The 15,625-nt window shown below is 45.6% G+C and overlaps 1 protein-coding gene across 1 annotated transcript in view; it reads right to left on the bottom strand.

The window, feature by feature from the left end:
* The window catches only part of bmpr2b (bone morphogenetic protein receptor, type II b (serine/threonine kinase)), a 164,820-nt gene that overhangs the window by 26,124 nt on the left and 123,071 nt on the right, over window positions 1-15,625 (bottom strand). The window contains exons 9-10 of the mRNA XM_071340694.1: window positions 5,687-5,823; window positions 2,860-3,032 (exon numbers count right to left, since the gene is read on the bottom strand). Of these exons, the coding sequence (XP_071196795.1) occupies window positions 2,860-3,032; window positions 5,687-5,823 (310 nt within the window). The remainder of the gene's footprint in view (window positions 1-2,859; window positions 3,033-5,686; window positions 5,824-15,625) is intronic.

Below are 15,625 nucleotides of genomic sequence, written 5' to 3'. Positions count from 1 at the left end.
TAGTGTTGATATAGTGGGTCCAGGTGTGTTGATATAGTGGGTCCAGGTGTGTTGATATAGTGGGTCCAGGTGTGTTGATATAGCGGGTCCTGGTGTGTTGATATAGTGGGTCCTGGTGTGTTGATATAGCGGGTCCAGGTGTGTTGATATAGCGGGTCCAGGTGTATTGATATAGCGGGTCCAGGTGTGTTGATATAGCGGGTCCAGGTGTATTGATATAGCGGGTCCAGGTGTGTTGATATAGCGGGTCCAGGTGTATTGATATAGCGGGTCCAGGTGTGTTGATATAGCGGGTCCAGGTGTATTGATATAGCGGGTCCAGGTGTGTTGAAATAGTGGGTCCAGGTGTGTTGATATAGCGGGTCCTGGTGTGTTGATATAGCGGGTCCTGGTGTATTGATATAGCGGGTCCAGGTGTGTTGATATAGTGGGTCCAGGTGTGTTGATATAGTGGGTCCAGGTGTGTTGATATAGCGGGTCCTGGTGTATTGATATAGCGGGTCCAGGTGTGTTGATATAGTGGGTCCAGGTGTGTTGATATAGCGGGTCCTGGTGTGTTGATATAGTGGGTCCTGGTGTATTGATATAGTGTTGATATAGCGGGTCCAGGTGTGTTGATATAGTGGGTCCTGGTGTGTTGATATAGAGGGTCCTGGTGTGTTGATATAGTGGGTCCAGGTGTGTTGATATAGTGGGTCCAGGTGTGTTGATATAGCGGGTCCTGGTGTATTGATATAGTGGGTCCAGGTGTGTTGATATAGTGGGTCCAGGCGTGTTGATATAGTGGGTCCAGGTGTGTTGATATAGCGGGTCCAGGTGTATTGATATAGCGGGTCCTGGTGTGTTGATATAGTGCCGTGCGCAGTGACCAGCTGACTATACATTATTATCAACTGGTTGGTGGTTCGAGCCCTGAATGCTGATTGGCTGACAGCCATGTTGTATCATACCGTATACAACAGGTATTACAAAAATATATATTTTCATTGGTCTAATTACGGTCGTAACCAGTTCATAGGGAGTTTTTCTATATATATATATATAATATACCACCAGCCCATTTGGCTAACAACTACAGAATCTCAGAATGAACGACCAGCCCATTTGGCTAACAACTACAGAATCTCAGAATGAACGACCAGCCCATTTGGCTAACAACTACAGAATCTCAGAATGAACGACCAGCCCATTTGGCTAACAACTACAGAATCTCAGAATGAACGACCAGCCCATTTGGCTAACAACTACAGAATCTCAGAATGAACGACCAGCCCATTTGGCTAACAACTACAGAATCTCAGAATGAACGACCAGCCCATTTGGCTAACAACTACAGAATCTCAGAATGAACGACCAGCCCATTTGGCTAACAACTACAGAATCTCAGAATGAACGACCAGCCCATTTGGCTAACAACTACAGAATCTCAGAATGAACGACCAGCCCATTTGGCTAACAACTACAGAATCTCAGAATGAACGACCAGCCCATTTGGCTAACAACTACAGAATCTCAGAATGAACGACCAGCCCATTTGGCTAACAACTACAGAATCTCAGAATGAACGACCAGCCCATTTGGCTAACAACTACAGAATCTCAGAATGAACGACCAGCCCATTTGGCTAACAACTACAGAATCTCAGAATGAACGACCAGCCCATTTGGCTAACAACTACAGAATCTCAGAATGAACGACCAGCCCATTTGGCTAACAACTACAGAATCTCAGAATGAACGACCAGCCCATTTGGCTAACAACTACAGAATCTCAGAATGAACGACCAGCCCATTTGGCTAACAACTACAGAATCTCAGAATGAACGACCAGCCCATTTGGCTAACAACTACAGAATCTCAGAATGAACGACCAGCCCATTTGGCTAACAACTACAGAATCTCAGAATGAACGACCAGCCCATTTGGCTAACAACTACAGAATCTCAGAATGAACGACCAGCCCATTTGGCTAACAACTACAGAATCTCAGAATGAACGACCAGCCCATTTGGCTAACAACTACAGAATCTCAGAATGAACGACCAGCCCATTTGGCTAACAACTACAGAATCTCAGAATGAACGACCAGCCCATTTGGCTAACAACTACAGAATCTCAGAATGAACGACCAGCCCATTTGGCTAACAACTACAGAATCTCAGAATGAACGACCAGCCCATTTGTATGGGGGAAGTGTTTAATGAAAACATGTTGCTCATCTTTTTTTAATATGTTGCACCATTTAAAAAAAACAAAAAGGCAAACGAACCCGGGAATTAATGTGAATAACACCCCCGGCTGTTGGCTTCGCCTCAGGCCTAAGACCAGCCCTTTAGTCAGGAGTTATTCCTGGGTTCTCATGCCTTATTGCTTAACCAGAATAGACAGACAGAATTCAGACAGAAGGGATCTTAACCAGAATAGACAGAATTCAGACAGAAGGGATCTTAACCAGAATAGACAGAATATAGACAGAAGGGATCTTAACCAGAATAGACAGAATATAGACAGAAGGGATCTTAACCAGAATAGACAGAATATAGACAGAAGGGATCTTAACCAGAATAGACAGAATATAGACAGAAGGGATCTTAACCAGAATAGACAGAATATAGACAGAAGGGATCTTAACCAGAATAGACAGAATATAGACAGAAGGGATCTTAACCAGAATAGACAGAATATAGACAGAAGGGATCTTAACCAGAATAGACAGAATATAGACAGAAGGGATCTTAACCAGAATGTGTGTGTGTGTGTGTGTGTGTGTGTGTGTGTGTGTGTGTGTGTGTGTGTGTGTGTGTGTGTGTGTGTGTGTGTGTGTGTGTGTGTGTGTGTGTGTGTGTGTGTTCGTGTTCACCTCTCGTTCTGCAGTGTGGTGCTCATGGGGTTAACAGTAGGACTGACAGACTTGGTCCGGTCCCAGATCTGCAGCAGTTCAGCCATGCGCTCCTCTGCACACTGAGCGGTCAGCCTGGCCTCAGCATCCTGGTCCCAGCAGTCCTCCATGGTCTCCTTCAGGGAACGCACCGCCTGGGGGAGGGCAGTATCATTACAATTAAAAGGGACAGAGTTAAATGTCTCCAAGACGACTTCAGAAGGAAGTCCCCCAGGATGGACCAGGTGATCAACCATGGTGAGGAGGTGGACACTGTGGACCAGGTGAGGAGGTGGACACTGCGGACCAGTATAAATATACGGTGAGGAGGTGGACACTGCGGACCAGTATAAATATCTTGGTACCATCTTTGATAACACCCTGAAGTTTGAGCAAAACATAATCCAAAAAAGCCATTAATTCCTCAGGAAACGGAACTCATTCAGTGTCCACAAACACCTTCTGTGTTTCTCCTTCGGCCAACTGCTGTGAGACCTTCTCTTTGACCATCTGGTGACCATCTGGGGTACCGTAGGCCTCTCAGACGGCTGGCCTCGTTCTCTGAGCTGCAGGCCAGGAGGAAAAGCCTTGGGGACAGCACACATATGTCCTCAACCCACAGTTCCAAATCCTCACCCTTGGATGCTGACCTGCGCTGTCAAGTGCCCTACCAATAGGAGCAGGCCATCCACCTGGATAACAGGACCAATAAGGAAGACCTAGGAACTATTCTAGAGATAGTTGTTATTAATGGAAGGGCTAAACTAACTGACTGTCTGTCTGTCTGTCTGTCTGTCTGTCTGTCTGTCTGTCTGTCTGTCTGTCTGTCTGTCTGTAAATTATGTGTTCCCCTGGCTATCTGTAAATGATGTCTGAGTGTTGGAGTGTTCCCCTGGCTATCTGTAATGATGTCTGAGTGTTGGACTGTTCCCCTGGCTATCTGTAATGATGTCTGAGTGTTGGAGTGTTCCCCTGGCTATCTGTAATGATGTCTGAGTGTTGGAGTGTTCCCCTGTCTATCTGTAAATTATGTCTGAGTGTTGGAGTGTTCCCCTGGCTATCTGTAAATAATGTCTGAGTGTTGGAGTGTTCCCCTGGCTATCTGTAATGATGTCTGAGTGTTGGAGTGTTCCCCTGGCTATCTGTAATGATGTCTGAGTGTTGGAGTGTGTCCCTGGCTATCTGTAATGATGTCTGAGTGTTGGAGTGTGTCCCTGGCTATCTGTAATGATGTCTGAGTGTTGGAGTGTGTCCCTGGCTATCTGTAATGATGTCTGAGTGTTGGAGTGTTCCCCTGGTTATCTGTAATGATGTCTGAGTGTTGGAGTGTTCCCCTGGCTATCTGTAATGATGTCTGAGTGTTGGAGTGTTCCCCTGGTTATCTGTAATGATGTCTGAGTGTTGGAGTGTTCCCCTGGCTATCTGTAATGATGTCTGAGTGTTGGAGTGTGTCCCTGGCTATCTGTAAATGATGTCTGAGTGTTGGAGTGTGTCCCTGTCTATCTGTAAATTATGTCTGAGTGTTGGAGTGTTCCCCTGGCTATCTGTAAATTATGTCTGAGTGTTGGAGTGTTCCCCTGTCTATCTGTAATGATGTCTGAGTGTTGGAGTGTTCCCCTGTCTATCTGTAAATTATGTCTGAGTGTTGGAGTGTTCCCCTGGTTATGCGTACATTTAAAAAAACAAGGAAATGATGCCATCTGCTTTGCTTAATATAAGGAATTTGAAATGATTTATACTTCTACTTATGATACTTAAGTAATATTTTAGCAAATACATTTACCTTTGACACCTAAGTATATTTAAAACCAAATACTTTTAGACTTTTCCTCAAGTAGTATTTTCCTTGGTGACTTTCACTTTTACTTGAGTAACTTTCTAGGAAGGTATTTATAGTTTTACTCCAGTGTGATAATTGCATCCTTTTCCCACCACTACAACTACAGTTGTAGTTCTTGATTTCTCTCGTGAATCATTTGATTTGAATGATTTGATTTGAATGATTTGATTTGATTGATTTGATTGATTTGATATGATTTGATTTGAATGATTTGATTTGATATGATTTCTCTCTAGTGAAATGACACGTTGGGTTACACAAGTAACTGAACAGACAGATGTCAGTCAATGAGTTCTTTAGCGCTAGCTAAAACAAACGCATTCTATTCTGCATTCCGTTCAGACAACAGACGGAACTAGCATGCTAATGTCACTGTAGCATGTAGAACCAGGAGAAACGTATGTAAACGAGCTAGCATGCTAATGTCACTGTAGCATGTAGAATCAGGAGAAGCGTATGTAAACGAGCTAGCATGCTAATGTCACTGTAGCATGTAGAATCAGGAGAAACGTATGTAAACGAGCTAGCATGCTAATATCACTGTAGCATGTAGAATCAGGAGAAACATATGTAAACGAGCTAGCATGCTAATATCACTGTAGCATGTAGAATCAGGAGAAACGTATGTAAACGAGCTAGCATGCTAATGTCACTGTAGCATGTAGAATCAGGAGAAACGTATGTAAACGAGCTAGCATGCTAATGTCACTGTAGCATGTAGAATCAGGAGAAACGTATGTAAACGAGCTAGCATGCTAATGTCACTGTAGCATGTAGAATCAGGAGAAACGTATGTAAACGAGCTAGCATGCTAATGTCACTGTAGCATGTAGAATCAGGAGAAACGTATGTAAACGAGCTAGCATGCTAATGTCACCGACACGCCAGGGAACCGGATCACTGTGCCACGGTTACGTGTAAAAACAACTTTGAGTGTTGAGTAATAGTTGTAATAAGTATTCTCCTCACCAGGCTGTTCTCCTTCCAGGCCTCAGGGAACTTGGGTCTCTCTTTCTCCCTGGAGACCAGCACCTGCATGTCCTCAAAGGAGGGGTGGTTCCCTGCCTCTGCCTGGTACGCCATCTGATAGTCGGGCACCGCCTCTCCTGGAGGACACAGAGACACCGAGTTACACCGTTAAATGTTCCTGTACTATCTATACAAGCTAGACCTACACCTTAAGGTCGGGGGTCATCGCCTCTCCTGGAGGACACAATATCATCATTTGTATTTATTATGGATCTCCATTAGTTCCTGCCAAGGCAGCAGCTACTCTTCCTGGGGTTTGTTATGGATCCCCATTAGTTCCTGCCAAGGCAGCAGCTACTCTTCCTGGGGTTTATTATGGATCCCCATTAGTTCCTACCAAGGCAGCAGCTACTCTTCCTGGGGTTTATTATGGATCTCCATTAGTTCCTGCCAAGGCAGCAGCTACTCTTCCTGGGGTTTGTTATGGATCCACATTAGTTCCTGTCAAGGCAGCAGCTACTCTTCCTGGGGTTTGTTATGGATCCACATTAGTTCCTGTCAAGGCAGCAGCTACTCTTCCTGGGGTTTATAATGGATCCCCATTTGTTCCTGCCAAGGCAGCAGCTACTCTTCCTGGGGTTTATTATGGATCTCCATTAGTTCCTGCCAAGGCAGCAGCTACTCTTCCTGGGGTTTGTTATGGATCCACATTAGTTCCTGTCAAGGCAGCAGCTACTCTTCCTGGGGTTTGTTATGGATCCACATTAGTTCCTGTCATGGCAGCAGCTACTCTTCCTGGGGTTTATTATGGATCCCTATTAGTTCCTGCCAAGGCAGCAGCTACTCTTCCTGGGGTTTATTATGGATCCCCATTAGTTCCTGCCAAGGCAGCAGCTACTCTTCCTGGGGTTTATTATGGATCCACATTAGTTCCTGCCAAGGCAGCAGCTACTCTTCCTGGGGTTTATTATGGATCCCCATTAGTTCCTGCCAAGACAGCAGCTACTCTTCCTGGGGTTTATTATGGATCCCCATTAGTTCCTGCCAAGGCAGCAGCTACTCTTCCTGGGGTTTATTATGGACCCCCATTAGTTCCTGTCAAGGCAGCAGCTACTCTTCCTGGGGTTTATTATGGATCCCCATTAGTTCCTGCCAAGGCAGCAGCTACTCTTCCTGGGGTTTATTATGGATCCCCATTAGTTCCTGCCAAGGCAGCAGCTACTCTTCCTGGGGTTTATTATGGATCCACATTAGTTCCTGCCAAGGCAGCAGCTACTCTTCCTGGGGTTTATTATGGATCCCCATTAGTTCCTGCCAAGACAGCAGCTACTCTTCCTGGGGTTTATTATGGATCCCCATTAGTTCCTGCCAAGACAGCAGCTACTCTTCCTGGGGTTTATTATGGATCCCCATTAGTTCCTGCCAAGGCAGCAGCTACTCTTCCTGGGGTTTATTATGGACCCCCATTAGTTCCTGTCAGGGCAGCAGCTACTCTTCCTGGGGTTTATTATGGATCCCCATTAGTTCCTGCCAAGGCAGCAGCTACTCTTCCTGGGGTTTATTATGGATCCCCATTAGTTCCTGCCAAGGCAGCAGCTACTCTTCCTGGGGTTTATTATGGATCCACATTAGTTCCTGCCAAGGCAGCAGCTACTCTTCCTGGGGTTTATTATGGATCCCCATTAGTTCCTGCCAAGGCAGCAGCTACTCTTCCTGGGGTTTATTATGGATCCCCATTAGTTCCTGCCAAGGCAGCAGCTACTCTTCCTGGGGTTTATTATGGATCCACATTAGTTCCTGCCAAGGCAGCAGCTACTCTTCCTGGGGTTTATTATGGATCCCCATTAGTTCCTGCCAAGACAGCAGCTACTCTTCCTGGGGTTTATTATGGATCCCCATTAGTTCCTGCCAAGGCAGCAGCTACTCTTCCTGGGGTTTATTATGGATCCCCATTAGTTCCTGTCAAGGCAGCAGCTACTCTTCCTGGGGTTTATTATGGATCCCCATTAGTTCCTGCCAAGGCAGCAGCTACTCTTCCTGGGGTTTATTATGGATCCACATTAGTTCCTGTCAAGGCAGCAGCTACTCTTCCTGGGGTTTATTATGGATCCCCATTAGTTCCTGCCAAGGCAGCAGCTACTCTTCCTGGGGTTTATTATGGATCCCCATTAGTTCCTGTCAAGGCAGCAGCTACTCTTCCTGGGGTTTATTATGGATCCCCATTAGTTCCTGCCAAGCCAGCAGCTACTCTTCCTGGGGTTTATAATGGATCCCCATTAGTTCCTGCCAAGGAAGCAGCTACTCTTCCTGGGGTTTATTATGGATCCCCATTAGTTCCTGCCAAGGCAGCAGCTACTCTTCCTGGGGTTTATTATGGATCCCCATTAGTTCCTGCCAAGGCAGCGGCTACTCTTCCTGGGGTTTATTATGGATCCCCATTAGTTCCTGCCAAGGCAGCAGCTACTCTTCCTGGGGTTTATTATGGATCCCCATTAGTTCCTGTCAAGGCAGCAGCTACTCTTCCTGGGGTTTATTATGGATCCCCATTAGTTCCTGTCAAGGCAGCAGCTACTCTTCCTGGGGTTTATTATGGATCCCCATTAGTTCCTGCCAAGGCAGCAGCTACTCTTCCTGGGGTTTATTATGGATCCCCATTAGTTCCTGTCAAGGCAGCAGCTACTCTTCCTGGGGTTTATTATGGATCCCCATTAGTTCCTGCCAAGCCAGCAGCTACTCTTCCTGGGGTTTATAATGGATCCCCATTAGTTCCTGCCAAGGAAGCAGCTACTCTTCCTGGGGTTTATTATGGATCCCCATTAGTTCCTGCCAAGGCAGCAGCTACTCTTCCTGGGGTTTATTATGGATCCCCATTAGTTCCTGCCAAGGCAGCGGCTACTCTTCCTGGGGTTTATTATGGATCCCCATTAGTTCCTGCCAAGGCAGCAGCTACTCTTCCTGGGGTTTATTATGGATCCCCATTAGTTCCTGCCAAGGCAGCAGCTACTCTTCCTGTGGTCCAGCAAAATTAAGGCAGTTTATACAATTTAAAAAAACATTACAACACATTAACAGATTTCACAACACACTGTGTTCCCTCAGGCCCCTACTCCACCACTACCACATATCTACAGTACTAAATCCATGTGTATGTGTGTTATCGTGTCTGTGCCTGTGTGTGTTGCTTCACAGTCCCCGCTGTTCCATAAGGTGTATTTGTATCTGTTTTAAATCTGATTCTACTGCTGCATCAGTTACCTGATGTGGAATAGTTCCATGTAGTCATGGCTCTGTGTAGTACTGTGTGCCTCCCATAGTCTGTTCTGGACTTGGGGACTGTGAAGAGACCTCTTGTGGCATGTCTTGTGGGGTACTCATGGGTGTCTGAGCTGCGTATTAGTATTTTAAAACAGACAGCTCGATGGATTCAACATGTCAATACCTCTCACCAATACAAGTAGTGATGAAGTCAATCTCTCCTCCACTTTGAGCCAGGAGAGATTGACATGCATATTATTAATATTAGCTCTGTGTCTACATCCAAGGGCCAGCCGTGCTGCACCTGTTCTGAGCCAATTGCAATTTTCTTAAGTCCTTTTTTGTGGCACCTGACCACACGACTGAACAGTAGTCCAGGTGAAACAAAACTAGGGCCTGTAGGACCTGCCTTGTTGACAGTGCTGTTAAGAAGGTAGAAACTAGGGTCTGTATGACCTGCCTTGTTGATAGTGCTGTTAAGAAGGTAGAAACTAGGGCCTGTAGGACCTGCCTTGTTGATAGTGTTGTTAAGAAGGCAGAAACTAGGGCCTGTAGGACCTGCCTTGTTGATAGTGTTGTTAAGAAGGTAGAGACTAGGGCCTGTAGGACCTGCCTTGTTGATAGTGCTGTTAAGAAGGTAGAAACTAGGGCCTGTAGGACCTGCCTTGTTGATAGTGTTGTTAAGAAGGTAGAAACTAGGGCCTGTAGGACCTGCCTTGTTGATAGTGTTGTTAAGAAGGTAGACACTAGGGTCTGTATGACCTGCCTTGTTGATAGTGTTGTTAAGAAGGTAGAAACTAGGGCCTGTAGGACCTGCCTTGTTGATAGTGTTGTTAAGGTAGAAACTAGGGCCTGTAGGACCTGCCTTGTTGTTAGTGCTGTTAAGAAGGTAGAAACTAGGGCCTGTAGGACCTGCCTTGTTGATAGTGTTGTTAAGAAGGTAGAAACTAGGGCCTGTAGGACGTGCCTTGTTGATAGTGTTGTTAAGAAGGTAGAAACTAGGGCCTGTAGGACCTGCCTTGTTGATAGTGTTGTTAAGAAGGTAGAAACTAGGGCCTGTAGGACCTGCCTTGTTGATAGTGTTGTTAAGAAGGTAGAAACTAGGGCCTGTAGGACCTGCCTTGTTGATAGTGTTGTTAAGAAGGTAGAAACTAGGGCCTGTAGGACCTGCCTTGTTGATAGTGTTGTTAAGAAGGTAGAAACTAGGGCCTGTAGGACCTGCCTTGTTGATAGTGCTGTTAAGAAGGTAGAAACTAGGGCCTGTAGGACCTGCCTTGTTGATAGTGTTGTTAAGAAGGTAGAAACTAGGGCCTGTAGGACGTGCCTTGTTGATAGTGCTGTTAAGGCAGAGCAGCGCTTTATTTTTTTATTTATTTATTTTATTTATTTAACCTTTATTTAACCAGGTAGGCAAATTGAGAACACGTTCTCATTTACAATTGCGACCTGGCCAAGATAAAGCAAAGCAGTTCGACACATACAACAACACATAGTTACACATGGAGTAAAACAAACATATAGTCAATAATACAGTGAAAAAAAAAAAAAAAAGTCTATATACAATGTGAGCAAGTGAGGTGAGATAAGGGAAGTGAAGGCAAACAAATATATGTATAAATAAATAAAAATATAAAAGGCCATGGAGGCGAAGTGAGTACAACACAGCAAGTAAAATAAAAACTAAAAAACAATGGAATGGTTGGTTTGCAGTGGAAGAAAGTGCAAAGTAGAGACAGAAATAATGGGGTGCAAAGGAGCAAAATAAATTAATAAATAAATACAGTAGGTAAAGAGGTAGTTGTTTGGGCTAAATTGTAGATGGGTTATATACAGGTGCAGTAATCTATGAGCTGCTCTGACAGCTGGTGCTTAAAGCTAGTGAGGGAGATAGGTGTTTCCAGTTTCAGAGATTTTTGTAGTTCGTTCCAGTCATTGGCAGCAGAGAACTGGAAGGAGAGGCGTCCAAAGGAAGAATTGGTTTTGGGGGTGACTAGAGAGATATACCTGCTGGAGCGCGTGCTACAGGTAGGTGCTGCTATGGTGACCAGCGAGCTGAGATAAGGGGGGACTTTACCTAGCAGGGTCTTGTAGATGACCTGGAACCAGTGGGTTTGGCGACGAGTATGAAGCGAGGGCCAGCCAACGAGAGTGTACAGGTCGCAGTGGTGGGTAGTATATGGGGCTTTGGTGACAAAACGGATGGCACTGTGATAGACTGCATCCAATTTATTGAGTAGGGTTTTGGAGGCTATTTTGTAAATGACATCACCGAAGTCGAGGATTGGTAGGATGGTCAGTTTTACAAGGGTATGTTTGGCAGCATGAGTAAAGGATGCTTTGTTGCGGAATAGGAAGCCAATTCTAGATTTGACTTTGGATTGGAGATGTTTGATGTGAGTCTGGAAGGAGAGTTTACAGTCTAACCAGACACCTAGGTATTTGTAGGTGTCCACATATTCTAAGTCAGAGCCGTCCAAAGTAGTGATGTTGGACAGGCGGGCAGGAGCAGGCAGCGATCGGTTGAAGAGCATGCATTTGGTTTTACTTGTATTTAAGAGCAGTTGGAGGCCACGGAAGGAGAGTTGTATGGCATTGAAGCTCGCCTGGAGGGTTGTTAACACAGTGTCAAAAGAAGGGCCAGAAGTATACAGAATAGTGTCGTCTGCGTAGAGGTGGATCAGAGAATCACCAGCAGCAAGAGCGACATCATTGATGTAAACAGAGAAGAGAGTCGGTCCAAGAATTGAACCCTGTGGCACCCCCATAGAGACTGCCAGAGGCCCGGACAACAGACCCTCCGATTTGACACACTGAACTCGATCAGAGAAGTAGTTGGTGAACCAGGCGAGGCAATCATTAGAGAAACCAAGGCTGTCGAGTCTGCCAATGAGGATGTGGTGATTGACAGAGTCAAAGGCCTTGGCCAGGTCAATGAATACGGCTGCACAGTATTGTTTCCTATCGATGGCGGTTACGATATCGTTTATGACCTTGAGCGTGGCTGAGGTGCACCCATGACCAGCTCTGAAACCAGATTGCATTGCGGAGAAGGTGTGGTGGGATTCGAAATGGTCGGTAATCTGTTTGTTGACTTGGCTTTCGAAGACCTTAGAAAGGCAGGGTAGGATAGATATAGGTCTGTAGCAGTTAGGGTCAAGGGTGTCCCCCCCTTTGAAGAGGGGGATAACCGCAGCTGCTTTCCAATCTTTGGGGATCTCAGACGACACGAAAGAGAGGTTGAAGAGGCTGGTAATAGGGGTGGCAACAATTTCAGCAGATAGTTTTAGAAAGAAAGGGTCCAGATTATCTAGCCCGGCTGATTTGTAAGGGTCCAGATTTTGCAGCTCATTTAGAACATCAGCTGACTGTATTTGGGAGAAAGAGAAATGGGGAAGGCTTGGGCGAGTAGCAGAGGGGAGGGCAGTGCTGTTGTCCGGGGTGGGGGTAGCCAGGTGGAAAGCATGGCCAGCCGTAGAAAAATGCTTATTGAAATTCTCAATTATAGTGGATTTGTCGGTGGTGACAGTGTTTCCTATCTTCAGAGCGGTTGGAAGCTGGGAGGAGGTGTTCTTATTCTCCATGGACTTTACGGTGTCCCAGAACTTTTTTGAATTTGTGTTGCAGGAAGCAAATTTCTGCTTGAAATAGCTAGCCTTGGCTGTTCTAACTGCCTGTGTATATTGGTTTCTGGCTTCCCTGAAAAGTTGCATATCACGGGGGCTGTTCGATGCTAATGCAGAACGCCATAGGATGTTTTTCTGTTGGTTAAGGGCAGTCAGGTCAGGAGAGAACCAAGGGCTATATCTGTTCCTGGTTCTAAATTTCTTGAATGGGGCATGCTTGTTCAAGATGGTGAGGAAGGCATTTTTAAAAAATGACCAGGCATCCTCTACTGACGGGATGAGATCAATATCCTTCCAGGATACCCCGGCCAGGTCGATTAGAAAGGCCTGCTCGCTGAAGTGTTTCAGGGAGCGTTTGACAGTGATGAGTGGAGGTCGTTTGACCGCTGACCCATTACGGATGCAGGCAATGAGGCAGTGATCGCTGAGATCTTGGTTGAAAACAGCAGAGGTGTATTTGGAGGGCAAGTTTGTTAGGATGATATCTATGAGGGTACCCGTGTTTACGGAATTGGGGTGGTACCTGGTAGGTTCATTTATAATTTGTGTGAGATTGAGGGCATCAAGCTTAGATTGTAGGGTGGCTGGGGTGTTGAGCATGTTCAAATTTAGGTCGCCTAGCAGCACGAGCTCTGAAGATAGATGGGGGGCAATCAGTTCACATATAGTGTCCAGAGCACAGCTGGGGGCAGAGGGTGGTCTATAGCAGGCGGCAACGGTGAGAGACTTGTTTTTAGAGAGGTGGATTTTTAAAAGTAGAAGTTCAAATTGTTTGGGAACAGACCTGGATAGTATAACAGAACTCTGCAGGCAGTCTTTGCAGTAGATTGCAACACCGCCCCCTTTGGCCGTTCTATCTTGTCTGAAAATCTTGTAATTGGGGATGAAAATGTCTGAATTTTTGGTGGTCTTTCTAAGCCAGGATTCAGACACGGCTAAAACATCCGGGTTGGCAGAGTGTGCTAAAGCAGTGAACAAAACAAACTTAGGGAGGAGGCTTCTAATGATAACATGCATGAAGCCAAGGCTATTACGGTTACAGAAGTCATCAAAAGAGAGCGCCTGGGGAATAGGAGTGGAGCCAGGTACTGCAGGGCCTGGATTCACCTCTACATCACCAGAGGAACAGAGGATGAGTAGGATAAGGGTACGGCTAAAAGCTATGAGAATTGGTCGCCTAGAGCTACTAGAGCAGAGAGTAAAAGGAGGTTTCTGGGGGCGATAAAATAGTTTAAAGGAATAATGTACAGACAAAGGTATGGTAGGATGTGAATACAGTGGAGGTAAACCTAGGTATTGAGTGATGATGAGAGAGATATTGTCTCTAGAAACATCATTGAAACCAGGTGATGTCATCGCATATGTGGGTGGTGGAACTGAGAGGTTGGATATGGTATAGAGAGCAGGGCTAGAGTCTCTACAGTGAAATAAGCCAATAAACACTAACCAGAACAGCAATGGACAAGGCAAATTTACATTAAGGAGAGGCATGCTAATCGAGTGATCAATAAGGGTCCAGTGAGTAGAGGTTGGTTGGGGTCGTGGCGATCCAGACAGCTGGCCGGGTATATGGCTATCGGTAGCAGCATAGGATGGAGGTCTGTTTGTAGATACCTCGTGCGTTTCCGTCGGTAGGTTAGTGGGGTTCCGTGTAGTGGGGTTCCGTGTGGTAGAGGGGATCAATCCAAATTGGCAAAATAGATATAGTGACCCAAGGAAAAAAATAAAATAAATAAATAATAATAATAATAATAGTTGTCCAATATACTTGTTCAAATAGCAGCCGATAAGATAGCTAACGATTAGCGGGCCTCAGATGGGCGTTCAGGTAACGTCGGGACGGAGGTGCCAGTTGGATAAATCCCTCGGGCAGATAACGTCGGCAGTCAGTCGCGGCAGTCAGTCGTGAAGGCCCGGTGGGGTTCCGTATCTGCAGCAGCAACAAAAGAAACGGGTCCGGATGGTGATGGAACTCCTCAGCTGGCTAGCTCCAGAATGATTAGAGTTTGCTCCGGGGTCGACGTAAGCCAATAGTCACACGGTTTGCAGCTAGCTAGCTGCGAAATCAAGGTACAAGTGTCCAGAGCCTGCGGCTGGAATCCGGGGAAACTGAGAGAAAAAAAAAAGAGTCCCGGAATGCTCCGGTCCGAGTCGCGTTGCACAAAAGTGCCGGTAGATTATCGAGCTAAAGGAATAGCTGATGACCACTAAACGTGGGCAGCTGAAACACCAACGCTAGCCAGCAGACCGGCTAATTTCGGGGCAGCTACAGATTAGCTTCTGGCTAGCTATCGGAGTAGCTTCTGGTTAGCTTTCAGGCTAGCTTCTGAATTAGCCCCTGGCTAACTTCCACGATGGATTTTCAGATTGAGGTAAGTAATACTTTTGTAATTGGTGAAGCGGGTTGCAGGAAAGCTTTTGCAGGAAAGCTTTTGTAGTTGAGTTCTTGGATAATAAAATAGATAAAAGATATGCGAAGAAAGGTGTAAATATATATATATACAGGACACGAACAATACGGAACAGAAAAAGACGTCTGAACTGCTAAGCCACCTTGGATTAGTTATGGACAGACTTCTCTCCATCTTAGCTACTGTTGCATCAATATGTTTTGACCATGACAGTTTACAATCCAGGGTTACGCCAAGCAGTTTAGTCATCTCAACTTAATCAATTTCCACAATATTTATTACAAGATTTAGTTGAGGTTTAGGGTTTAGTGAATGATTTGTCCCAAATACAATTCTTGAAATATTTAGGACTAACTATCAATATCATCACCACCATCATGTCTCCTGGAGGACACAATATCACCACCACCATCATGTCTCCTGGAGGACACAATATCATCACCACCATGTCTCCTGGAGGACACAATATCATCACCACCATGTCTCCTGGAGGACACAATATCATCACCACCATGTCTCCTGGAGGACACAATATCACCACCACCATCATGTCTCCTGGAGGACACAATATCACCACCACCATGTCTCCTGGAGGACACAATATCACCACCACCATCATGTCTCCTGGAGGACACAATATCACCACCACC

Source organism: Salvelinus alpinus, chromosome 14, assembly GCF_045679555.1.
Source record: "Salvelinus alpinus chromosome 14, SLU_Salpinus.1, whole genome shotgun sequence".
Taxonomy (NCBI): Eukaryota; Metazoa; Chordata; class Actinopteri; order Salmoniformes; family Salmonidae; genus Salvelinus; species Salvelinus alpinus.
This window is presented reverse-complemented; position numbering and strand designations above follow the sequence as displayed.